The following is a 27,284-nucleotide window of genomic DNA, read 5'->3' on the forward strand; positions in this document are numbered from 1 at the left end:
TCTCCTCTACATGTTCTTCAGCACTGCAGTTTACACGTTATTACCTCTGCCAAGGAGGTTATGTTCTTTCTTAGGTTTGTTTTTGTCTTTGTTAGCGGGTTAAGAAACTGGACTTATTTTCCAAAACTCTGTGATTCCACTCCTACGATTAATATGCATTTAAGGAAATATGGAATGGAATGTTCCTGACCATTAATGATTTTCATTCAAAAAATGTTTTATATGTGCAAGAGGTTTCAACCGGGGGAGTATAGAGCTTTTGAGCTACAGTAAGTGACGTCATCGCTTCCTCCCACCCACCTGTCCTTAATCACGTGATTGAGGAAAGTTTGTGTTCGTGCATCGGTCGCTCTTATTTCCGGTAGGAGTCACTTTTATAGCAAAGTTTATTTGTGGGTTTGTTTAACATGTGTAGACCTACATTTGGAGGACATATTGATATGTTTAGCTTGGCCAGTTTTATAAAAAGAAAATCGGTTATTTTCATGGCAACATGACTAAACTGGTGTGAATGCTAACAGCCACATGGCACCACCAGCCTCTTAAACAACGATGTCACGATTTAACTTATCTAAAAATAAAGATATTTATGTCTTTAAGCAATGTAAACTATTATTTTTGTATGTAATAGATACATTCTATTTGCAAAAATCTCGAAATAGCTATGCCTGTCATATGATGCATAAAACCCTCTTTTGAATGTTACTTTAGTTCATGAATCATATCTTCTGTGTTTTTAACTAAATTAACAAAGATATGCATTTCTTTAGGAAAAACCAATGCGTAACCCATTTCCTTCATGGAAAACTGACCCTCTCATCGCAAACAGACCTGTTAAACTGTGGTATAGCAGAACAACAAGTGTAAAGCAACAATAAAGAGAAACAATAAAGATGCGTTTTCATGTCGTGCAGTTGTTGCGACAGGATGCAGCGTGTCACTGTTTATCACCACTTGATCCTTCACTAGTATTGTACAGAGAGGGAGGGCAGAAATATTTCCTGCTTTCCCTAAACGACGAGAGAGCGAAAGGGGTGGGCAGGGGATTGCATGACATGCCAATAAATTACAGTGACTTCAGTGGAGAGTAGGCTACTAGTGATGAGATGAGGACCGACCACACAACTTTCCTTCTGACAGCCGCATCCTCTGGTTCTCCGGCCATTAGTTCTGGAGTAAATCTCAACGGGAAGAAACAGGAGGTAGGTCAAGTTTCATTGTTTATGCACATGGATTTCTTATATTTGTATTGTAACAAATGTACCCTACTTACTGTTGTGATTACCGTTATTTTTAAAAAGAAAAACATTTAAATCAAATTTTAGATGTAGATTATTTTTTAGATTTGTAGATATCTACAGGCAGAATGTTTGGAGTTTAACAGTAACGTGTTTTAATAATGTTTTGACTTTAAAACCAAAATGCATATATATTTAATGTCCTAATAATACAATGATTTAAGTTTGACATTTTAAATTAAGTTTCATTTTTCAAATGAGTATACAAGATTTTGACAGTAATTATGCTCCCACTGTGTCGTAAACGTCACTGAAATAAAATCTAATATTTTCCTCTGTCTTTATTTCTCATCTATTCTCAGTTGAGACTGTGATGCTGCAGCAGCAATGTCACAGCTGTATTACCAAACACATGACAACTCTTCATACAGGGACCGCATCCCCCTGCGGATTGTACGGGCAGAGTCTGAGCTCTCTGCCCTAGAGAAGGCCTACCTGGGGGCTGTGGAGAAGGGGGATTATGCCAGTGTGAAAAAAGCCCTGGAAGAGGCTGAGATCTACTTCAGGATCAACATCAACTGTATCGACCCCCTGGGCCGCACAGCTCTGCTCATTGCCATTGAAAATGAGAACCTGGAGATCATTGAGCTGCTGCTCAGCTATAACGTATATCTGGGGGATGCCCTGTTGCATGCCATCCGCAAAGAAGTGGTGGGGGCTGTGGAGCTGCTGCTGAACCATAAGAAGCCACGTGGGGAAAAAAAGGTACTGTAGATTGTAGTATTGTTTTTTAAACTTTTTTCTTGCCTCAGTCAATTTATTCATTTTTTTGAGAACATCTTTGAAGCAACCTGCTTACACAATTATTTATTTCTAAATTACTACACACAATACAGTATTTGTATTTGTTACTAACCTGTTTGCTGAGATTTTAGAAGCCTTTGTCAAGGAAATTGCATTACTGAACACGAGAATGGACAGTGAACTTTTCATTCCAGTAAGGTTTGTAAAGTGGCTTCCATTAGATATTTTATTTTTAGAAACATCCATATCAAAGCTGCCGTGTGATTTGCAACTGCTCCTATGTCCATGTATATGCAGAAAAAAAGGCAGTCAGTGGAAACAAGTACAGTGTGTGGCGCATTTAATTTGCTTCAATATAAAACATTGTTAGGGGACATGTAAAGCAGTACATATTCAGTTATTTCTGTCATCTGCCTTGAAGCACTTGAACCCTAGAAACATATGTTAGACAATTAAACAATTAAGACAATTACAGAGTATGTATATATGTATAAGCTACAGTTAAGTTGGAGTCAAGACTCCAACTCTCCCCAACCCAGAGGAGAATGAGTGGTTTAGAAAATAGATTTGGAAATTCTTGAGCATGCATTTCCTTTACAGCATATTGTAAGCGATATAATGGCACAAGATACGCATTTAGGGTCTATCTCTCGGATTGTATGAAATGGCTGTAGCACTTAACAATTTTACAGATATAGAACAAACATTATACACTGTGTGTTTCTCAAACATTGGCTTTTATTTTAGGAAACCAACTCTGTATTTTCTGCTTACACGTTTCAGCTCTGATACTCTTTTATGTGCTGCTGTGGGTCGTTTTGCCACTGTTTTCAGCTTCTTGACATCTTTGTAAATGTGTTTTTTCTTTTACGCTGCTGGGCCTCTCTGTAATGGACTGGGTGTAATGTGTATCTTGTCAATTGAAGGAAAAAGAAAAAAGGGTTTAGTTGCCTCCAACCAGGAAGATATTTTGAGGGCAGCTTAACCACAAGCCATTAGCTGTGTGCTTTCCGATGAGATGGTCAGATACACAAGAGAGATGAAATTAGACCCATTCAAACCAGTTGTTTCTGTTTGTGTGCGGGGGTTAGAAAGAGTGTATTTTTCTGTGAATTTTCTGAAAAATGATAGTATAGTGTACATTGATTGTGTTTCATGTTTCTTCATTTATCTATTCCTCTCTTGGCTTTCTCAAAAGGTCCCACCAATTCTTCTGGACAAACAGTTTTCAGACTTCACCCCGGACATCACTCCAATCATCCTTGCCGCCCACACCAACAACTATGAGATCATTAAACTGCTTGTTCAGCGAGGTGTTTCCATACCTCAGCCACATGCTGTGCGCTGCAACTGTGTAGAGTGTGTCTCCAGTTCGGATGTGGACAGCCTACGTCACTCACGCTCGCGCCTCAACATCTACAAGGCCCTTGCCAGCCCGTCTCTCATCGCCCTCTCCAGCGAGGATCCTTTCCTTACTGCTTTTCAACTCAGCTGGGAGCTTGGGGAGCTCAGCACAGTGGAGAATGAGTTCAAGTCAGAGTACGAGGAGCTGTCCCATACGTGTAAACAATTTGCAAAGGACCTCTTGGACCAGACCCGGAGCTCGAAAGAGTTGGAAATAATCCTCAACTACCGTGATGACATCGACCCCCTGCTGGACGACAGCACAAATGATCTGGCCCGACTCAAGCTCGCTATCAAATATTGCCAGAAAGAGGTAAGCTCTTTGTTGATTATGATATCTGTATACTGACACTAGTGAAACAAGTACAACAAGGAATAAGTACGTTATTTGAACAATATGGTCTAGATCAGTCGTTCCCAACCTTTTTACACCAAGTACCACCTGAGAAAATAGTTGGCTCTCCAAGTACCACCATATGGCCAATGTTAAAATACAGTCTATGCACAGTTCATGCAGGACTCGGAGGCAAATGTATTCATAATAACATTATTTATTTATTGTGCTACATGTACAAAGGGCAGTCTCTCTCTCTCTCTCTCTCTCACTCATCACTAACACACGACAAGTGAGAACATAAAGAACAAAATAATAACTTATTCTCACACAACAAATGATAACTGTACATACACGTCATTTCCTATACCAAAGTTTGAATGTAGGCCTCCTGCAACAACCTACATCGTAACAGAAAATGTCCTATTGGGAATTCAGTTCCACAATAATAATGAAGCCTCCAGGAGCAGAAGAGACTAAGGGCTAATAGCTCATCTTCAGTCTGCTGATGTTTGCTATTGCCATTTCTGTGGTGGCAAAAGAAAAAAGAAAAAAAAAAAGATAACAATTAAGGACAAGTGTGTGCTTTTTTAGCTTTTTCACAGCCTTCTCTCCATTCTTTGCGCAAATGTCTTCTTCCTGAGTCACTTCTCTCCTCCATCACAGGGTTGTGGCTGTGCATATCACTTTTGCGTTGCTGGCAGAGCCTGCGCTTGTGCTCGGTTGATGACTGTCCTCCTCATTCACTTTTGCTGGTAATATTCTCCTCTGTACCTCTCTCACAGCATCATTCAACTTTCTTCTTTCTTTAGCTTGCTTGCAACGTACGCTAATCGTTCGCGGGTAGTGTGGTCGTCATCAGCAATGCCAGAAATAAATGTAAAAAAAGTTTTTGTTTCTAAATCTAAAAACAACAATAGGCTATTAGAACTCATTTAAACCACAGTTTAAATTATCTCAATCTTATTTTTATTCGTTTTAGTATTTTGATAGTATGATTTATTTTGTAATTAATGTTATTCAATCAAGCCTCAAACTGATGGCACTAGCCTGTTTTAAATTGAAGTTGTCTGAGGTCCTTACCACCAGCTGCTCTTGCAGTAATAAGTAGTTTACCTTTCTTACTGTCCCAAATGTGCACAAAGTAGTGACTGCTTTTCGTCTTTTTGTTTACTTAGTTGTGTTTTCTGTATTTTATATGTCTGTTATGTGTAAGAACGTGTAACGTTGCTGCCTTCTTGGCCAGGTCAACATTGTAAATTAGATTTTGTCTCAATGTTTTCATCTGGTTAAATAAAATAAAATAAAAAATAAAAAATATTAAAAAGAATATACAGTATATATTTTTTTTATATCAGATTCCTCTGCGTACCACTAGCGGGAGTTGGCGTACTAGCGGGAGTTGGCGTACCACCAGTGGTACACGTACCACAGGTTGAGAACCACTGGTTTAGATAACAAGAATGGTTCAAAGATGAGTTGTTAATGGCCTGAGATGGGTGGAGATGTGCTTAGGGAGTTTAGGATAACATGTAATTGCTTGGATGGCTCTTAACAATGCATTACAGTTGCACTCTCAGACAGTCCCATGACAATTGGATAATTGGGGATAATGATGGAATAAGTGATGACCATTTCCCTGAAATACAAACTCATAATATTTTAATTAGGGTGGGATCATTTTACGGTCTTTTACATCTTCTTGAGAGTATGCAATGCCGACTTTCTATCATTTGTTGTGAAATAGAGCCACTTAAAATGTGCATTTTACACATTGGCAGGAACAGGATGAGAAATATGATTATTAAGTGTTTCATACTGTATGAATCCATAAGTATTAAGTATTATTTATGCTTTTCAAAATGGATTATATCGATTGATTTTTGCACAACACAGCAACAGGTGACAGCAAAGGAAGCTTGTACAAAATGATTTATACTGCGATGTAAAAGAACAAGCTCAGAATTTTTTGTTTTGTTTACTGCATAACTGGGCTAATAGTGTAATTATAGACGGGGTTTCAATGGTTGTCTTTAATTTTTGCCTTAATTAAAATACTACTTAAAGATTTTAGGGTCATGTTGGTATACAATAGTTGTGTAATATTTGCAGGGTTAAGGCTTTTATCATCTATGCACTGCTCATCGGCTACATTAAGATTTTTTCTTTGCCTTCCGTATTTAAGAGTTTTTGTAGCAGTGTTTTGGCTTTTCTGTTACATTCTGACAAGACAGTTGGCGAAGCGAGAATAAAAGATCAGTGTGACTTTATTTGCTTAGCAGAACTCAAATATTTAGTTGTTCATTATCAAGTTTTATCATAGTGAAAGCTAAAGTGGGATTACAAATCATATCTAATACATTTTATCTAACAGTTTTGCAGTTTGATCATGTGCATATAAACTGACAAATGTTATCAATTAGCATAATTAATACATCCAATTGAGCCTGCCAATGGGAAGATGCTGTGACGTGGATGGGGTGATTTTCACCTTCCAAAAATGTCCTCAGACAAAGTCGGGCTCTGCCAGATGCCTCCTTTAGCCTTCGGTCATGTCATAACAAGTCAAAATCTGAGAAAGACGAATATGAAGCTTTAAAGAAGTCAGATTCTGTATTATGATGACCTCATCACTCAAAATATAATGCTATATTATACCATAATGGGAATCCATTTGGCCATAATTTGGTTAAAATTGAATTTACTTCCATCACCATCTGCAGACCTCCAGCAGATGTGTGTATCAAATCTCAAAGTCAATCACTCCTTAACAGAGGATTCAGAAAGATTTTCCAACTTGGACATTTTGTCTTGCATGCTTACATGATAAGTCAGTTATTAATTCACATTAAGTCACATGTAGTGTTCTTATGATTGGATGTTGGATAACTATTGCTTACAATAATACAGACGGCATAAGCAAGTGGTTTGCAGTGCCTCTAACAACACAAACTAAATAATGCGCAGCAACCAAGCCCTTGCTGTAGCAGAACGAGCCCTGGCAGGTTTTGTCATTTCAAGATCAGAGAGTTCGAATCGACATGGAAAAACAATCTATGTTACATCTGTGAAGAGGATTTATTTGGACCAGGCATTTCCCAAATGTCTACTTGCACTGCCTTTGCAAATGACCAGCATATATTGAAACAACGCTATACAGACATGCGGTTTACTTGGGGAGGGTTGTTTTTTTACGATTAGCAACTGTAAAATCAATTTTTCTCAAGTGTGGGATTTCTGAAGGATTGTTTTAGAGACTTCTGGGTGTTGTACAAAAGTTGAAGGAGTTGGCTTGGCATAATTAAGCCCCCTGTAAGGGACAGAGAAGCTTTGTATTTTGAGGAAAAATGTGATCTGGGCTCTTTTATGGTGGTTTAGTGGCAGTTTAGCCTTTTATAGAGCACAGGTCTGCTGGTGGGACAGTGATGAACATCACTAAAGCTGATCAAATACACAGTATATACAGCTACTGTATCATACCTGCTCATAATCATTTTTAAACATTCAATTAGTTAAATAATAATAACCACTTTTGTAAGGAGTTTTGAGACCGAAAACCTAACAAAATGCACATTATTGTTCCAGTGAAAGTTTTAAATGAAGCAAAGATAATCCTACAAATCAAATTACAAATGTCAACATGGGGCTTTGGGGTGATGATATTAAGTAGATTGAGCACCATGATACTGACATTTAATAAACAGCATTTATGGTCTTGAATAATTGTTTTCTGTTGTTGTCCTAGTTTTTGTAGCCTTTAATTGTATATACGTTTTGTTTGCAGGTTATGTATTGAGGTAGTTCAATCTTATTCTGCTGATCCTTGTCTTTCCTTTTCTCTCAGTTTGTTGCTCAGCCCAACTGTCAGCAGCTGCTGGCTTCTCGGTGGTATGATGAGTTCCCAGGCTGGAGGAGGCGGCACTGGGCAGGAAAACTCATCACGTGTATCTTTATTGGCCTTCTCTTCCCACTGTTATCCATCTTCTACTTGTTCTCTCCAAAGTGCAGTTATGGCTTATTCATTCGGAAGCCCTTCATCAAGTTCATCTGTCACACTGCTTCCTACCTGACCTTCCTCTTCCTGCTCCTTCTGGCCTCGCAGCATATAGCTTCTGGGCAGAAGGACTTTCAAGGCCCGCCACCCACCACGGTGGAATGGATGATCCTACCCTGGGTGCTTGGTAACAACACACACTCTTAAAAGACAGCTGTTTACACTCGTGTTATCACGTATAGTACTATTGTACATCTGTATATTTGGTCAAAGTAAAACTAAGGGGCTTACTGACCACTGGTTGTTTGTCACACTTTTGTTCCTGTGGACACTTTAAGACATTGTTAAAATCACAAATTGCTTTTGTTTTCTGTTTATCTCTCTAAGGCTTTATATGGACGGAGGTCAAACAGATGTGGGATAGTGGTTTCAAAGACTACATTGATGACTGGTGGAACTTAATGGACTTCATTATGAACTCCTTGTATCTTGCAACAATTTCCCTGAAAATTGTTGCCTATGCAAAGGTACTGTACTGAACTGATGCCTTTTATTTGTTGGTAGTCTATGTATTCATTGTTCTCCTTCTTTTCTTTATTACAGTACAGTGGGCAAAAACCCAGAGACACCTGGGAAATGTGGCACCCGACTTTGATAGCAGAGGCATTGTTTGCCATCGCTAACATCTTCAGCTCCTTGCGCCTCATCTGCCTTTTCACTGCCAACTCTCACCTTGGCCCCTTACAGATCTCACTGGGCCGCATGCTCCTGGACATCCTCAAGTTTCTCTTCATCTATTGTCTGGTGCTGTTAGCCTTTGCCAATGGCCTCAACCAGCTCTACTTTTATTATGTAGACGAGAGTTTGTCATGCTACGGCGTTCGCTGTCTTCAGCAAAACAACGCATTCTCAACGTAAGTAAGAGTCCCTAAATAAATGTTATCCTGACAAATATTAATGTATCTGTCACTTTTTCAGCAGCACATTGTTTAATGTCTTGTTGTTTGCTTTTCAGGCTGTTCCAGACGCTGCAGTCATTATTTTGGTCGATATTTGGCCTAATTTCCCTCTATGTTACCAATGTGAAACCAGACCATAAATTCACTGAGTTTGTGGGCTCCACCATGTTTGGCACGTACAATGTCATTTCCCTGGTAGTGCTTTTAAATATGCTAATTGCCATGATGAACAACTCCTACCAGCACATTGCTGTGAGTGCTTTAGCATACCAATGTTATATTTAACCACACCACTTTGTCTTTTATGCCTTTTCGAACAGTTTTAAATAATTGCTGTTTGTTTTGTTGTTTTCTTTCAGGATCATGCCGATATAGAGTGGAAATTTGCAAGAACAAAATTATGGATGAGCTATTTTGAAGAAGGGGGAACTCTGCCTTCTCCTTTTAATATAGTACCCAGCCCAAAGTCAGTTTTTTATCTATGTGGATGGATTAAGACACATTTCTTCAAGAGAACAAGCATAAAAAGGCGTGAAACATTCGAAACTCTTGGGGTAGGGCCTTTTGTTGTGATCTATGTTCTATATAGACTGTAAAGTGGCTGAAAAATAATTAAGAGCAAATTAAATAAACTGTTCTCTTTAGAAATTGATTAATTTAAGCGAATGAAGTCACTCATTTAATGTACATCATAAGATCTCCTATTGCAATAAACCTTTTAAAAAAAAATGTGTTGCAATGTTAATGGACTTTTTCTTTTTGTATTGTAGAGACGTGCAGCCGATAATGTAAGATTAAACCATGGATATCAGGTAGTTATTTGTATTCCATTAAGTGCTGTAAAGTTTGGATGTATTGTTATGTGTAAGTAATTTGTGTTCAATTTATAAACATTGAATCTGCAATCATGCTTTACAAAAACAATCTTTATTATTTAGGGGGTTTTGAAGAACCTAGTGAAGCGGTATGTGGCCGCAATGATCAGAGATGCAAAGACAGAGGAAGGGCTGACAGAGGAGAACTTTAAGGTAATATGCAGTCAATCAAGTTGGTATTATTCATTGTTGTGTTTTCTCTGCTGTTGTTTTATATCTGTCTCTTTGCAATGAATAGGAGCTTAAGCAGGACATCTCCAGCTTCCGCTATGAAGTCCTTGGAATGATGAAGGGTAAACTTCAAGGTGAGGGGGTCACAGGTAACGTTCTAGGCTCCACCTTGGCTTACCCTGGAAATTGTTTCATATATTCTCCCAAATTCCCTAATGATGAGCCACAACAGAAGCTGACCCTGTTTGACATCACCGTGCCCACCCTGAAGAGCGCAGCGGCCACCCCCTCCATCACTGTGGGCTCTAGCAGTACAGCCAATGGTTCGGTTGTCCTGTCCAGCACAGAGCAGACTCTCAACAAGCTATGCAATACTGTCTCAGATGCTGTGTCCCCCCAGAGACGCAGCAGACTCCCCTCTCTGACATGTGATGAAATATACTCATTGTCAGTGGAAGATATATTGGGAACTGATGGACAAAACCAAGGATGACTTCAGACTGATAAATCCGTTATGGAATTCTTACAGAAAGCGGATAAGGATATTCAGGAGATTGATCATTCCTGCAAAGAACACACTAAGGAAGTGAACAATTGGCTAAAAAAAATAGACGCAAAATCATCTGTGTCGGCAAGTGAGAGATTTTAATCATGAATAGATTTTTTTCTTTTTTTGGACCTATATTCATTCATGAAGCAGTTGAAACCAGTTCATCGAAGTGGGATTTCTCTCATGTTTAAAAGTTACACTGTATTGAGTGAAATAATAAGTAGTATAATACCATTTCTCACATTATGTTATCATTATTCCTAAATTCTTGATAAAAGATATGCAACACTATGGAGCAAGGCTAACTTGAAGCTCAGGGAATTGTAAAGCAAGTTAGAAATGTATATTGTACATTGAGCATTTCATTCCAAAGAGCCCTGACGACACTCTGCTGCCTATCCTGTCCTCTTTCACTTTCATCTTTCCTCTTACTGTAATATGCTAAATGTATATGACTATAACAATAATATAACCCCTAATGTGCTAACAGTTTTTGTTAAAATCCATACTGCAACAAAATAATCAGGAACATAATATAATCAATAAATAATAATTTAACAATTCCATATTAAATCTGTACGCAGTATCCAGTTTATCAATGTAGCATCTAGATTATTTATAGGGTTTCTTGTTTTATTCCACCATTACTTAACCTGTTCAGGGAGAGAGAAATGTTTTCCTCTAAATGCTTTTGATGGAGCAGAAGAGAAACACAATGCAATCTAGTTAAGATATGTTGTACATGTATTCCTATATGTGTGGTTATTTATATGTGGAATTGTGTAACTTATAATGTAATAAAACATCTCTGTTATTAAATGAGAATGTTTGTACTGAAGCAGTATTATCTAAAAAGACTAAAGAAAGTGTATATTACTAAAATAAAGATGGCGAGCAAATGGCACAAAGATAGAGAAGAAAAATACTTGTTGAATTGGCCTTTCTCTTGATTTGCTTTACTGCTGACATCTCTCATCTTGTTTACTGGAGAGAGGATTTAAGTAAATAGTTTGTAACCTTCTCTCTGGCTGTATATACAGTGGTTTGTCTAACACTGTGCACTAGATGGAGAGTTGACATAGACATTCTACCTCTGAGAGATGTTTCTCTTCTGCACAGTGACCTATCAGAGGACTAACATTACACCAGGTTCTGCTACACCATCTTGATGCATGACGATTGCTTTTTTAGAACATTATAGATACATTTCCTGTCCACTCAGATTTAAACTGACTGTAGCTTTTCAAATAGCAGGATTGCCATTTCTGCCGTAATTAATTTCGTAATTAAAACTTGATTTGACAAACAATGAATGAACATATAAGATATGATGATGCATTATGTATAGTCCCAAACTATATGCATTTGTTAAAACTAGCTCCACTTTAACCAGCTGCAATATTACAATGCTGCATACATGCTAATACATTAGCTAATAAGGATCTAATGATATTAAAACATAGCTCTGAAAGGGGACATTCTGCATGTTGATTGTAATTTGATTAGCAATTAACTTAGATTGGGAATTTACAACTTTACATTTAAAGACTTTCCAGGTCTTCCTTTCCAGTACCTATATGCAGAGGAGGAAGTACTCATATATTGTACTTGAGTAAAAGTAGAAGTACCAGAGTGTAGGAATACTCTGTTACAAGTAAAAATCCTTTATTCAAAATGATGCTCAAGTCAAAGTACAAAAGTATTAGAATAAATATTGAAGTTCCAAAAGTAAAACTACTTATTATGCAAAATACGTAGTTACTTAAGATCACTGCTTATAAGAACTTCAGAACGTGTCACCTCACCGTTCTTTCTTAATTACATATTTAGCTTATGTTTATATGTAACTACTTATCAAGTGCTGTCTACTGATGCATGTAATAATATAATATGTATAATATTCATGTACAACACAGACCAAGGCTGCACTTCAGCAGCCAAGGTTCAACTCCGACCCATGTGCCTTTTCTGTTGTCACCTCTCCATCCCCCTTTTCTGTCCCTCTCCAGCTATGCTATCGATAAAAGGCACAAAAATCAACATTAAAAAAATAGGAAAACCTTTGCAGAACTTGCAATGGAAGCTGTATTAATAACAGCTCATGTTTTAACCTCAATAACATTGAGTTTATTTGTGTGACAGTAAATACTGTATACTGCTATACCTAATAGTTATAAGCTATTATTAAAGCAGTAAATGATCAGTTGTTGGTGTTGTGCTTTTGAAGTTGGCTTACTGTATTTGCCCAGATAATCTAATGTACACCTTTTATGGCTTGAAGCTGCCAACACTTGGGAGCATGAGGTCTTTAGATTCCTGTTACCATAGCAGCTGAGCGCAAATCATTTATCAAGAAAAGCTTATTACAGACTGTTCAAAGCTCATTCAAATGTGACTTACATTTCCACATAAAGAAGAATACTACCAAGACACAAAGAGAAGAAACTGTAATCAGCTACTTTATCAAATCTTTGTAACACATGTGGTGTTGGTAATTGGTGAAAGTAACTGAATAGAGAGGGTTCAGATTCAAATTGTGAAAGCATGCTGCGTTTTATTATCACTGCAGCTATTTCATATTATTCCTTGAAAGTGAGTCTTCAGTTCCAAAATTGGCTGCTCCTTGGAATGTTGAGATTGTGAAGTTAATTTATTCCAGTCTTTGGGAGATTTTAGTGTTCTTCTAAAGGTCTTTAATAATCAAGTTCATAAGGGGCTTACAGCTTTCAAAGTCTCATCTTTTGAATGTGTTTTGCTGTGGTTTAGTCTACACATTATTGTACACAAGCATAGGCAAAGGCACTGGTTCTCGGTCTCAGATACTGAATGTGCTGAATTTCGATCCTGGGTCTGTTTGGGGGGGATTCTGCCTGTTGTTCACCACCCATTGACTCCGTTGGCATGGAGGACATTACTTTATTGTTCACATCTGTCTGGCCTGGAGGTTTAGCAACATGTGGGAGATTGTCTGGTGTAAGTGATGCCACTTGGGTATGCCACTGTATCAGCAACATCACCCACTGGTAAGGCTTAACGGCACATGCACTTTAAGAGTTTATACTCTTTGATGCCATGGGTCATTTTGCTTGTTAGTTAGGTACCAAACAGTTATAATAGCAAATTTCAGAGTAATGCATGATATAGGTGTGCTCATGCTGATTTTAAATTGTACCTTATCCTTTTTTTTTCTTTTTTTTTTTACCAAATCTGGGTTTTGACTTTGTGCTTATGTGAGCCAATACACACACTATTAACTTATTGTTGTGTCTGTAGTTGTAGCCAAGATACAATTGATAATGTGAATGTCAATGCCAATGAATGTCTGTGTCCTGTTAGTTCTTACAAGATCATGTTTATTGGATTTAAAACAGAAACTGTACTTTAGAATCACATCTGGGTTTTACGATTGGATGTCTGGTTCTTGGCTTACTAAATTGTAATACTTCAAAATCTAAACTAAACTAACTAATCTTAGTAATTATTCCCTCTCCAATGTCATAATGATTATGTGAAAATATTATCCATGAAAGATAGTGATGATGTGAGACTGACTGCCTGCAGTCCCTACTACCACTAGGTGGAGCAAACAACACTCTGAAGTATTTATTCAGTCAGATTATGCAATGGTTCTTTGTTTGCAGTCCAAGTAAGTGACACTTCAACAGGCAAGATGCATTTGGATTCAGTGTCCCATCTGCTCATTTTGTATGTCTCTTTATGTGATGCTCATTTTCAGTGCTCTAAAAAATATGCAAAGCTATTTTGTAGCAGAACACTTAGTCATTTGAGACATCTGTTACACTTTCTTGAGATGTTACATTTAAATCTATTAAATAATAAAAGTAATGTGCCCTGATAATTTTCCTTATTTTCAATTCAATGCAATCTTCCTTGAGTAAAAGTGTTAGCTGTGATGTGGCTACATGTATTAAAACAAGTGGAATAAACACATTTAGAATGTTTCACCATAACAAAGCCTCTTCTTTTAGCAATGCATATACATGTGTGTGCCTTTTAAATGTGTATTAAAGAAGATTGTCAAAGACTAAAAGAACATTGTATGAATGTAATGGTGTTCCATTTTTTGTGTTAATGATGCTCCGTAAATTATTTAATATGGGAGATAATCCACTAATTACAACACATTTTAATTAATCACACACACAAGAAAGGAAAAAGCTTGGTAGATACAAATGAACAAATGTTCTGGGTGGTCCATGCATGCACAAAATGTTGCCATCCTCCTTGAGTGGAGGGTGAGACTTGTGGTATATAAACTCCCACTCCGAGTCTGCTCCCACAATCTGGGTCTGGAGGGGCGAGCTAAGAGACCAAGGATGAAGCTCCTTTTTGTAGCTGCCTTTGCACTTTTTGTGCTTTCTGCATTTGACAAGGCTGACTCTTCAGCTTATGACAAGATAGTTGCCCATAGTCGCATCAGGGCAAGAAAAGAAGGGTAAGATTCATATTTTTCATTATGATTAAATTGTAATTGGATAATTGCATTTTTAACACCCTTTTGATAACATGTTTGATTACTTTCCATGCAATGGTGATGTGCCTTGCATTAAAAGCATCAGTTATTCATTTGATTTCTGTATGTTTCTGAGTTCTGTTTTTCTATGTAATCTGATATATACTGTAGTGCAGTCACAATAGTTTCACATACATTGCTCATAATATGATGTTATGTCTCACTTTGTAAAGGAGTAAGACGTGTTATAGTTTTTCAAATGATTTCTTAAATCTTGCAAACCAATACCATAGTCAGCAGGAGTGGATGTTGTGATAATGATTTATATTTGCCTGTCTGGTCTCATAAGCATCAAGGGTAGTTGCAAAAATAATTACTCATTCTTGACAGTGTCTTCCCAGCAAGTCTGTTTTAAACTTTAAATGTGGATTGTTTCCATAATATTTCCCATGTGCTTTGCCTGCCAATAATAATTCATCCCTTTTTTTTTACCCTCAATTCTCCTCAGACCCAATGTCTGCGCACTCCAACAGTTCATGGGGACCAAGAAGAAGTACTTCAGCACTTGTCGTAATTGGTACCGCGGGTCTATCTGTGGAAAGAAAGCGTAAGTGTTGTTTCATGTTTCCAATAGGACAAGCTGCCCATCCTAAAATTAAAGGCAAATTGAATGACTAAATAGTTTAACCTGAACATCAGTTGGAAATACTGCATATTTTCTGTATCGCGTGCCTGCTTCTTTAAGGGTTTTCATGGAAACTTTAATGTTTTCGTGGAAACTTTAATGTTTCCACAGAGACAAACATCTGTTATCTTACTTTGAATGATTCCGCCGCTTAAAATGAAAAACACATTTGTGGAGGCTGTCCTGAATTCTTTGTTTTGGAGACTGTCCTACATGTATTTGATCCCATAAACCTCATGTGAGGGGTTTTTATAACCACGGAAGCTCGATCGTCCCTGAAAGCCACAGTGGTGAACCTCTGATTCCGGTATGTGATGTGGCTGCGAAATGTTGACTATATTCAAGAATGGAAAATATCAATTCATTTCTTTCAATCATTCCAGTCAACCTCTTTTCCTCTTTTTGTTACAGTCCCCTCAGTTCCCATCCCTCTCACACCTACAAGCATATACATTAAGTCTTAGTACTCCAAACCAGACCTGGCTTCTTTACATTAATAATACAAAATACACACTTAAATGTAATGGTAAACTGATGCAATGGTCTACTGAAAGCAAAACCATAGGTATTGCAAATAGATTCCAGTGTGGGTTGAGCAAATGTTTATATTAGCTGATGAGCTTAGCTTGGTTACTTTAGTTGGGGATCAAAGATTAATTGAAAACACATTAATTATCGTGACAAAGATCATATTACCTTACCAAGCCCAACCTACAGTATTACCCTCCCATCTTTCCTCCCACCCTTTCTTCTACAAGCTCTGAAGATGTTTCCCACCATTTCGAAAACACAATGCCAAGTTAAATAGGTGTTTCAGTTCAATGACATCAGACATTTCACAGGAACTGATTTAAAAGCAGCTGCAGATGTTGCCTTTGGAAGAGTATATACTGTAAACCTCTGACATTATCAGTTTCTCTGATTTAGAAAAAAAAGGACAAGAACCTTTATATCAAATATATTTAGGTACATTAAAGATTACATTTTGTAAAAAATATGAGATATCTCCTACTATACCGAAGAAGTTACAGAAAGGAACCATCTTGAACATATTTCATTTCAAACCTTTATTTATCCAGATGTATCCCTTGAGATCATTGATCTCTTTTTCAAGGGAGACATATATATATATATATATATATATATATATATATAACATAATAAAGTCTAACTTACTGTTGGTTTATAACTTGATTTAGCCAGCCAGCATACACTTCTACTTATCTGATTCAACAAGTGAAAATTATTCTGCTGACAAAGCAGCTCTGTCTCAAAGAAAACCCTGTACAACCAAACTGCTTATTAGTGATGGGTTTAATTGGAATAAAGCCACATAAAACTTTTTGTGTTTGGGAAAGTGTTCATGATCTATGTGGAACAGTTATTTTATAGAGATGCTGACAAGTCAAAAGTTTCCAACACTATGATCCCTCTGTGTGGTAAAGCAATGCTGCGAGGGTTTCGCTGACTCTGCCGGAACAGGGCTTGTGTGATCTCATCCCAGTCCCTCCGACTCCATTCAACTATGATTAAATTATAGTGGTTCAAGCAGTGCAGTTTGCCATGACCCAGAAGCTTTGGTCTGTACCCTGTCTGAGACAGTTAACACATGTTTTAACTTAAAGCATAATGCTTTTATTGAAAGGTTTAGAATTCCACTACTGTAGGTTTTTGCCCAAGAGCAACTATTCACAATGATTGTATCTATAGCATGTTTTAAGTTGTGTGATCTTTCAATCCAGTTAAGAATGTGTATCTTAACATATTGCCTAATTAACTTAGTCCGTTTTGAACTAAACATGGCGAACATATGGCGCTTTCCTGGTGTGGGAAACCGCTGATAAAGAGGAACTGGTAGACCTTTGGACACTCCTTATCTTCCTCCTACTTTTCTGTTCTGAAGAACAAGTACTCCTATACACTTTTAAGACAATCAAATGTAATGCTATGTGTCACATAGTGCCAATTTTAAGCAAAACATCTGGAGGGGGGGAGCAGATTATTTGTTATAGTTTTCCAAAAAGAAATCTTGGCAGTCTAAAGTAATAAACTCCCCAGCCAACTCTGGATGCATTTGGTATTGTTAACCACTACTATATATATATATGTGGTTTATTTGTATTGCTGCATACCTGTTAGTTACTTGAGGTAAAATGTTCATCTGCAAATGTCTTTTTTCCAAAAGCTGGAAACAATGAAATAGTTTAAACATGTTTAAACCTGCTGATGTACTGTTTTGGCATATTTATATATAACAGCTGCAGTTTTAATATCCTACTCGGGCTACAGTGTCCAGTGCTGTTTACAGTGCGTAGAAAGCAGAAAGTTATTCCTAAATGTTTGTACAACAGTAAATACAAATGTTTCATTTGTATCTTTTATAAATCACAATTATCCTTGTCTGTAAAAAGGTCTGATTCAGTTTAATTCAACAGTTTTTATAATTACCATCAAACCCTTTTTCAGGGTGTCAACCAAAATTACCTTAAGCTCAACTGTAATTACAGCAGTTTCTCTAGGCATGACATGTTAATGTGGCTGAGGTTAACCAAATTCCAAGTAGAGTCCAAACTAACTGCTTAACTTCAAACAGGAGGTCTTGGTTATGTAAATCTACTACTGTAACGGTAGCAGCCATCTCCATTAGGTTTTGGCTAGTTGTAGGATCACATGATGTATGTGGGTAATGTAGGAGATAATGAGTAACATCTGGAAACAATGAACACAATAAACCACTGTGAAATGATGGATCAGTTCACAACATGGCAGCCAGAAAATGTCTCACACATCTATGCTGAAAGAGGCTTGAAAACAGCATGTGAAATTATGTTTTACTGAATTGAGATGATACCCATGTTTGTGATCCATGTGTTTTGCCTGCAGGACTGTGCTTTATGAGTGCTGCCCAGGGTACATGAAGCTGGAAGGCATGCGTGGATGCCCTGCAGGTACAGTGCTACAATGTTGTACATGTTTAAAGGTTAGATGAGGATATTTCCTCCAACTGTAGAGCAGCTGTGAGCTATTTATGAAATGAATCCAAACAAACAAAAAAAGTTTGGTGTAGCATATTGTCAACGCATAAATAGTCTTTCTTTCAAGTATTTTATAAGAATGGCATACAGACCTCTAATAATGCTTGTTTTATACATATTATTTCTTAGTGGCCCCGATCGACAATGTGTATGGCACCTTGGGTGTGGTGAAGGCCACCTCAACCCAAAAATACTCTGACATCTCTAAACTGAGGCCTGAGATTGAGGGATCTGGATCGTTTACCGTCTTTGCCCCCAGCAATGATGCATGGGAGCTTTTGGATGAAGTGAGTCAAAAGCAAAACAAAAATCTTTGTTTTGGCTCTTTTTTTTTAGGTTTTAAAATGTCCTTCTCTTCATCTTACAGGAAATGAGGAGCGCACTGGTCAGCAATGTCAACATTGAACTGTACAACGCTCTGCATTATCACATGGCCAACCAACGCCTCTTGACCAAAGATTTAAAGAATGGAATGACTGTCACTTCCATGTACCAAGACCTTGGTCTTCAAATAAATCATTACTCCAATGGGGTGAGTATTATCATATAGTATTATCATTGCAGTCCCTTGTACTAGAGACACTTTAGTGGTATAACATTGATGTGAATGTTTTGTGCAGGTGGTGACTGTGAACTGCGCCAGGATTATCCATGGTAACCAGATTGCCACCAATGGAGTTGTGCATGTCATTGACCGTGTTATCAAAGCTGTTGGCAACACAATCCAGGATGTTATTGATGTTGAAGATGACCTGACAACCCTGAGTGTAAGTAAACCCAAACATTGATGAAATATTTTTAATACTTCAAGAAACAAGGATTCTGAACAAAGTATGAAATAATTTAACACGTTTTCCAATTTCAATATAAGCATGAAGAGCAATATAGAAAAAAAAGCAGATGCATAAATCAAAAACTGCAAAATTGTAAGGTTGTAATGTCTTGCTTTTGCAAATGTTTCCAGTTTATATATCATATTTTGATGTTCACTAAAAATAATTATGTGACAACATTTTAGGATGTGGCTCAAAACTCTGGTCTGCTGGAGAAGCTGGGTCAGCCAGGACATTTCACTCTCTTTGCTCCCACCAACGAAGCCTTTGAGACTCTGGGCAGTGAAGTGTTGGAAAGACTTCAGGGCGACAAAAAGGTCCTCAAAGGTAAATACGACTTGTTCTCAGAGGTGTCTCGCAGTTCTTTAGACCACTCACAGTCATTTAAAACATTGTTGTTGAGACTGATGTTTATATTAACTGTTGCAAATAGGGCCATACTTATATTGATTGATGAAGGTAAAGACAAAGAAATGCAATGATTCCCTGGCAGCCTTTTTCCTAGGCTTAATTCCCCATAAAGTGATGTTTCAACTTCCCCCAACTCAAAACAGATGGCGCCGCATTGAATCTGGAACTTAAACACATCTGGCAAGCTGTGCATGACACCGTTTTGTTAAAGCCTAATAAAAATACGCCTGAAGATTCAAGTAGTGCATTAAGTTCTCGATGAAGGTCAAACAATGCAACACATCCTTTAACACTTATGTGTCCTTAAATCTTTTTTTCTTAAAAATATGCAAGAATAGTACCACTTTAATCTTTAATTAGAGAAGGTAAATACTTTAAATTACTCTAAGGTTTGAAAATCCTGGGGGAAAAAAACACCAAAAAGTGCAGAATCTCATAGAAAACGTTCATACAACACCGAGAGGCAGGAAACAGCTGCTTCATTGAGCAAACTGGTCGAATTGGCAACATCCCAAAATGTTTTATTAGCCCACAGTTCCCCTTATGATGTGAGACCAGATCAGACCATTTCACACAAAGTTAAACAGAACGTTGACGAAATCACAAGCCTTCTCAGTCGAGGACCCAAGGGATCTAAGGGTTCCTCAGGTTCCCAGGACGTTATATCCTCAGCTGCAACATAACATAAGAGAGGCTATAAAACAGCCAATGCAGTCAACCAACCCACTCAAATAAACATCTACCCATATCCCTCAACCACATAATAATTAAAAACTTGGTCCTGCGTTTTCAGCTCTCCTGAATTTCCACATCCTGGACTCTGTCCAGTGCTCTGAGGCTATCATGGGTGGCACCTCCTACGAGACCCTGGAGGGCAACAACATTGAGATCGGCTGTGATGGCGAGAGTTTAACAGTCAATGGCATCAAGATGGTGCTCAAGAAGGACATTGTCACCACCAATGGTGTCATCCACCTTATTGATCAAGTGCTCATGCCAGACTCAGGTTAGACTTACACATTTTCCCCTTATTAATGATTACCCGATTTACTACATTAATACATATACTGTTTTTCTGTAATCCATATTTTAATGGTGTTTAAATTCCCTTTGCGCCTCAAGCTAAACAGGTGATGGAACTGGTTGGAAGTTCCCAGTCAACCTTTGGAGACATGGTGTCCGAGCTAGGCCTTTCTGCTTCCATGCAATCTGACGCTGAGTACACTCTGCTTGCCCCCCTCAACACTGTCTTCAATGGTGAGCAACATACTGGTGATTAAATAAAGCACGCCCCTATTTAGTTGGTGGCTGAAGACAAAGCCTGGGTCCATTCTCTAGACTCTACTCTAGTCACATTCTGGAATAATTGTTGGCACACTGCAGAAGCTTTATGCCATGTAACAGCAAGTGTCTACTCCCCCGGAGAACATTCCTGGATTTCACCCAAAGGGAGTAGAGATGATTTGTTTTTGCATCAAGAACGACAGAGAACATTTCTCTTTTAAATGGGTGTAAGGAATGCACTGGCAAAAGCTGGATGTAACAGGAACAGGAATCATGTCTCGTGTGGTCCACCAACTGTGCAGTAAATCAAGTCACTGACAGCAGATGTGTCTTTGGTCACACTTAGTTTTCCAGCTGCTATGTTTTACATTATGTTTTAAATAATAAGAATATAGAAAGGAAATGTAGAATGTTGCTGGTATGTTTTACATACCACAAACATTCTACATTTCCTTCCGATAAATAGAATTAATAGAAACAATTTCTGTAAAGGAAATCTATTAATAATATTATTATTATTATTATAAATCTAATAAATATATTTTATAGGAAATATAAAACAATTGATTTCCTTTACAGATGAAGTGATGTCGATGGATCAGAGTCTGCTCAGAATTATCCTGGAGAACCACATCTTGAAGAGTAAGGTCGTCTTGGGACAGCTGTTTAACGGTCAGCAGCTGGAAACTATTGGAGGAAGATTTCTGAGGGTCTTCATCTATCGCTCGGTGCGTCTCCTTTTAAGTTGTGCCCAAAAATTGTTGCTGGGTCTCACGAAAAACAACCTACATTCACTCCATCTATAAATTACATAAGCGTCTTTATTATTATTTATTTATTATTATTATACTTTTAAAGATATTTTACCTGCGATATTTGACGCAATCGTCAGATCTTTGAAACATACTTTAACATTAATACCCTTGACTTGTGGACTATTTCTCCAGGCTGTGTGCATTGAGAATGCGTGTCTAATAAGAGGCAGTAAAGAAGGAAGCAACGGGGCCCTTCATCTCATGAGAACTCTGTTGAAACCAGCGGAAAACACTATGTTTCAGATTCTGACAGAAAACGGAGGGTTCAAGTAAGTACAGAGCATTTATATGGAAAAGTGACTGTGGTAGTCAAATGCAGCATAATACTCAAACCACATCTTTCTGCATCTTTCCCTAAAACCCACATGGCACATATAGTAATGAGAACATGTTGTCCTTAGTGGTTTCTGTAACAGCGTAATAACTGTGTTTTTCTCCTCGTTGCTGCAGGATCTTTTTGTCTCTAATGGAAGATGCTGGCTTGACCGACCTGCTGAAACAGGAGGGAGACTTTACTCTGTTTGCCCCAAGCGACAAAGCTTTTGCTGGCTTGAGCAGCAGTGATTTGTCCTTGTTAAGGAGTATGTCTCTATATAGTCCTTCTATCGTTTAATGTGTTAAACCACAACCACGGAATGCATGTTGCTAGTTTATGGTTTGCCATCTTTTTTTCAGGTGACACCGATGCTCTCAGAACCATCCTTTTGTATCACATCAATAATGGTATCTTCATTGGTGGTGGTTTGGAGTCTGGGGTGACAAACCTTCTGAAGTCCCTTCAGGGCAGCAACCTCAGAGTGATCTTTGTAAGTATTTAGCACAATAAGACCGAACATCTCTTATCTTAAGTCAATTAGTCATATACCTTAAGATCCATTTTCTGGTATTAATGTACTTTGTTGTATCTTTAAGGATGACACTATTAAAATGTGTTTAAATAATTCAGTAAAAGAATAATCATTTCATTTTTCGTTTTACTTGTTTGTAAATGTGTCCTTCAGGCAAACAGCTCAATGCAAGTGAACTCTGTCCTAGTCCCTGAATCTGATATCATGGCCACAAATGGAGTCGTTCACTTTGTCAACCAAGTCTTGTATCCTGCAGGTACAATTTACAAATCAAATGACGCACTCTCTTTTTATTTTACTTTTGTAAAGGCCCAACCATAATTACCGCCCTGTGTTTTCTTTCAGATATCCCTGTTGGCAACCAGGATTGGCTCATGCTACTGAAGAGGCTCATCAGTTACATGCAGATCAAGGTAATAGATTAAGAAATTACTTATTTTTATTAAAGCTGTGAGGCTTATTAAATACAATGTGTAGTTTTCAAAATACAGGTGTTTGTTGTTTTAATTTCTTTTACGGCTGCCAAAATACAATTTATGTAACTCAACATGAATTACAGTACAAGAAAATAATCAGCTTGAAAACCATCTGTTCAAAGCATCAAGCAGTGGTTTGGAAGCAGGGTGTTATGACTGTGCTCAGCAATTTGTCTTTCACAGGGTAATCAATCACTGAAAATGAGCATGGTCCAACTTGAATCCCTGCTGTTAGTATCATCTGTGGTAAAATATTTCCTTCTTTTTTTGCAGTACATCTCAGGATTCAGATATCAGGAAATCCCCCTTACATTTATGAGTAAGTAGTGCAAATATGATGATTTTGGCTATGAAATACCATATTTGTTTACAGGTATATTCTTCACCGTCATTAATGGCATAATATCTCCTGTCGTTATTAGAGAGGACCGTGACTCGTGTCATCCAAGAAGGTACAGTAGTTATGATTAAAGAGTATCATCATCATGTAATTCCTAGTCAGTACAACACAATGTATGACAACAAAAAACTGTTCCATGCATAGAATCGGGCAATGAATAGGAAGGCTACTGCCTGTTAACTTGAAACATGTACTGATCAATCACCAACCATTTTCATTATTAATCCGTCTTTTCACACATAGAAACATACAGTATTTGACAGCTGGAGTAGCAATAATCTGAGAGAGAAATAAGAAATCTCTTTTTCTGCTTCTGGCTAATTGTGTACCAGTCAGCCATATAAACTTTTTTGAAACACAAACATGAAGCAACACAATTTATGAAAATAAAACAGCAGTGCAATAATACTATTTAAAATAAATAAATAATAATAATAATAATGAAACATTTCTTCTTCGCTATTATAGTTCCTGATGAAAGGAAAGTTACAAGGATTATCCAAGGGGAGCCCACTATCACCAAGGTTACCAGGGTAATTGAAGGTCAACCGTCCATCACCAAGGTCACAAGGGTCATTGAAGGTCAACCATCCATCACTAAGGTCACCAGAGTCATTGAAGCTCAACCGTCCATCACCAAGGTCACCAGGGTCATTGAAGGTCAACCGTCCATCACCAAGGTCACCAGGGTCATTGAAGGTCAACCGTCCATCACCAAGGTTACCAGGGTCATTGAAGGTACATATATTTCAGTGAAATCAATACGTCAGTAGTTTTATATCATGTATCATCTAAAAGATTCATGAATGCTGTTGTCTGCAGGCTCTCAGTTCTCAAGCAGCTATGGCACCACCAACATAGCCCTGGAAGGTGAGTGAAACTTAATGAGATTTGAACAGACATGTAAGGATTTAATAGTTTGTTTTTATAAACAATGGGGTTCATTGCCCTAGTTGTGTCACTATAATCATCAATGGTATTCAGGTTCACAGTATTTTAAGTAATTTACTACAAGTAACCCCATAAATAAGGAATAACCACAATAACATTATGCTATGGTTACTAATGGCTAGGTGATTAAATGGAATTGAAATAAATATGTAAATCTCCAGAGGAAACAGCTGGTTATCCATACAGTATGTTAATATACAAGGTGTCTGTTATCATTGCTATATTAAGGCTGAAAAACAACAATGTAACCTGATTCGTTTTATAAGCAGAACAGAACAAAGCTCTTCTGTATAAAATAATTCGCTTTTACTTTAGAGATGTTTGCTTTTTTCTTCAGGAACTGACATTTCAAGTCTTGCCAACACTGAAGAGGATAGTGATAGACTAGCCAGGATTATCCAAGGTGAGTTTTATTAGTTTGTATAATCTCAGTAATTGGGAAAGAACAATTCGTAAAATATGTGTGACATATATGTGTGTTTGCCTTTATAGCAGGCAGGACAAGAAAACCTGGTTCTCGGAGAGTTCTAGGTAAAGAAAATGAGCCAGTCCAAAGAAAACAGCTGCAATTTGTAATAAAAGCAGCTTGGAGCTAGTTCAGGCCATTGTGTTGAGTCTGCTGTTTTGTTCACATGGCATATTCCTCTGCATTTATCCAATGCACCCCTTCAGGTGTGTGTACTTAAAGGAATTATTTGACATTTTGGGAAATACACTTAAACTTCTCACTTTTTGGCTGAGATGAGCAGATTGATACCACTTAATGATAATAATCGTCTCATCTAACTTTTGTCAATAAAGCAAATAAGCATATTTTCCAAAATGCCAAACTACTTTTAAGGTAAATGTTGGCTGCTATCTCTTTTGCTGCCATGCTTGCCGCCACAACGCTCACGTGAAAGCTATGCTGTGACTTGGTGCTAATGCCCCTGCGGCTGCTGTTCATACTGTAATGCAGTTTATGAATCCCACATCCAATACAGCAAACACTTGTAAGCTCAGTGTCCATACGCTTCTGTATGCGTAAAGATATTGACTCACTTCCCACTCCCTGCGGTGCTGAGCTTATTGTTTCCATTGCGATAGATGACATCAGCGCCTTGATGCCGAGCTTCAATGCAGTTCATATTCAACATTATCATCATTCACTGATTGGCTTGTATATATGGTTATATCCTTTACCTTTTTATTTACCAGATGGCACCAGGAGGAGAGCAAGAGACTGAGCATGAACGAATGAGAACGTCGACGTTGTAGAAGAAGAAAGAGACACCAAACCAAGAGGTTGAGATTGTTGTTTTAATACAGGTGAAACACTTAAAATGCCCGTGATTTGAAATATACTGTAGAAGGTATCATTGAAAAAAACAAACCTTTTCTCGTAAACAATGTAATGGTGCATTGAATGTATATCTATTTTGAGTGTGCTATGTCTAATAAAAAGTTCAGGATATGTAAGTGTGTGTTAAATGTTGGCATTGCTTTAGGGGTAAAAAGCAAGTTAAGATAACAATACAAATGTTTTACATCCAAGCCATTAGAGTAGCTATAAAAAACATTTCAGTTCTAAACCTCTCTGTTTCTTTGCCAGAGGAGACAGTCAAAGCAAGTTGATTTTACTAGCTGTTTGGGAAGATTTATAAATGTCAGCAGAAATGATGTTGTGTCTCAGATTAAAACTGTTACATTCATTGTTTTGTTCCTGAAGTTGGAAGTTGTTTAAGGTTTCATGTAAATGTTGTATAAGCTTGTATCATTAGGATCAATGTATTCAGCTGCAGAGTTTTTTCTTTCCTATTTTTTAAACATTTTCCAATAAAATGCTTTCTTTTATATGAATATGACGATTTGAAAATTGTTTATTAGAAGAGATTGTTGTTTGGAGTCATTTCGAATGTACTTGGATGGCCAACAATAGTTCAGAAAAGAGAATCTAACGTATAAAATCTCAATAAAATGTCTACATTTTCCAAATAAAAATTCCTTAAGTTAGACGCTAACATTTCGGAGCCCGCCTCTTTAATGGGACAGTCATTTTTCTGTTTCTTTAAGACGAAGCATGGAGGTCAACTTTCGAAAACTTTAAAGATGACATTATATAAGATAAAAATGTATCACCATATAATACAGTATATGGCACATGCATTAAAACACAAACAACTTTGCATAACGTGAAAACAAATCGGCAGGTTTGATGTCATTAGTAATCATTTACAGTGGTTAGATGTTTATCAGAAGAATGAATCATATTTAAGATGTTGTTTTCAACAGCACAGCCAGTTAAAATATTTGCTCAGGAGTTGAAGGGACATTGTGTGAGATGTTGTGCGCAGACATTTGGGACAGCCCCAGCTCCTCTGTTGTCTGGCTCGTGTGCAAAAATCTTCGGTGCTCTTTATGGTTTTTGGATTGAGTAAAAGTGGTAAATATCTAAGGACTCCCAAGAAACCAGCACAACATTCTGGAGCGCACATCAATACAAATATGGCAAAATGTAAAAGGCATTGTTTTGTTCATCTGTCATTTCAAATAAAAATAATTCACAGTGCAACAACAGGCTTTATTGAGCCATGCAGCTGGTTTCCCACTGCTTGGAGTGATAGTGTTGTTATTTGAATGTTGCTTTAATCAGTAAAACTAAAATGATATGAACCATTCTGTCTGTTCATCCAGTCAGTGGGCCACAGAAAACTAAAATAACAACTTGCATACCATCCAAAAAAGAAGTACCAACATATTCTGT

The 27,284-nt window shown here is 37.5% G+C and overlaps 2 protein-coding genes across 5 annotated transcripts; both read left to right on the plus strand.

Annotated features, from left to right (window-relative positions):
- Positions 1-323: 323 nt before the first annotated feature.
- On the plus strand, positions 324-10,406 carry trpc4b (transient receptor potential cation channel, subfamily C, member 4b). Of its 2 annotated transcripts, XM_079677093.1 has the most exons (12): positions 324-1,202; positions 1,601-2,003; positions 3,241-3,759; positions 7,625-7,961; positions 8,162-8,301; positions 8,378-8,688; positions 8,790-8,985; positions 9,093-9,287; positions 9,504-9,545; positions 9,672-9,761; positions 9,847-9,913; positions 10,012-10,156. In XM_079677093.1, the coding sequence occupies exons 2-12, from the start codon at positions 1,626-1,628 to the stop codon at positions 10,026-10,028; spliced, it is 2,292 nt and encodes a 763-aa protein (XP_079533219.1). In that variant the 5' UTR covers positions 324-1,202; positions 1,601-1,625; the 3' UTR covers positions 10,029-10,156. The 2 variants fall into 2 exon arrangements, with proteins under 2 accessions (XP_079533219.1, XP_079533218.1); XM_079677092.1 differs by having other exon boundaries at positions 325-1,202; positions 9,847-10,406.
- Positions 10,407-14,629: 4,223 nt separating this feature from the next.
- postnb (periostin, osteoblast specific factor b) lies at positions 14,630-26,541 on the plus strand. 3 transcript variants are annotated; one of them, XM_079677789.1, is made up of 22 exons: positions 14,630-14,785; positions 15,312-15,410; positions 18,372-18,436; positions 18,653-18,810; positions 18,891-19,055; positions 19,144-19,290; positions 19,542-19,683; positions 20,561-20,773; positions 20,890-21,024; positions 21,631-21,779; positions 21,999-22,135; positions 22,317-22,447; positions 22,542-22,672; positions 22,868-22,970; positions 23,060-23,127; positions 23,464-23,509; positions 23,613-23,642; positions 24,059-24,328; positions 24,413-24,460; positions 24,879-24,944; positions 25,034-25,072; positions 25,739-26,541. In XM_079677789.1, exons 1-22 carry the CDS (start codon positions 14,667-14,669, stop codon positions 25,765-25,767), a joined length of 2,490 nt encoding a protein of 829 aa, XP_079533915.1. In that variant the 5' UTR covers positions 14,630-14,666; the 3' UTR covers positions 25,768-26,541. The 3 variants fall into 3 exon arrangements, with proteins under 3 accessions (XP_079533915.1, XP_079533916.1, XP_079533917.1); XM_079677790.1 differs by having other exon boundaries at positions 25,037-25,072; XM_079677791.1 differs by lacking the exon at positions 25,034-25,072.
- The last annotated feature ends 743 nt before the right edge of the window (positions 26,542-27,284 follow it).

Source organism: Notothenia rossii, assembly GCF_949606895.1.
Source record: "Notothenia rossii genome assembly, chromosome: 4".
Taxonomy (NCBI): Eukaryota; Metazoa; Chordata; class Actinopteri; order Perciformes; family Nototheniidae; genus Notothenia; species Notothenia rossii.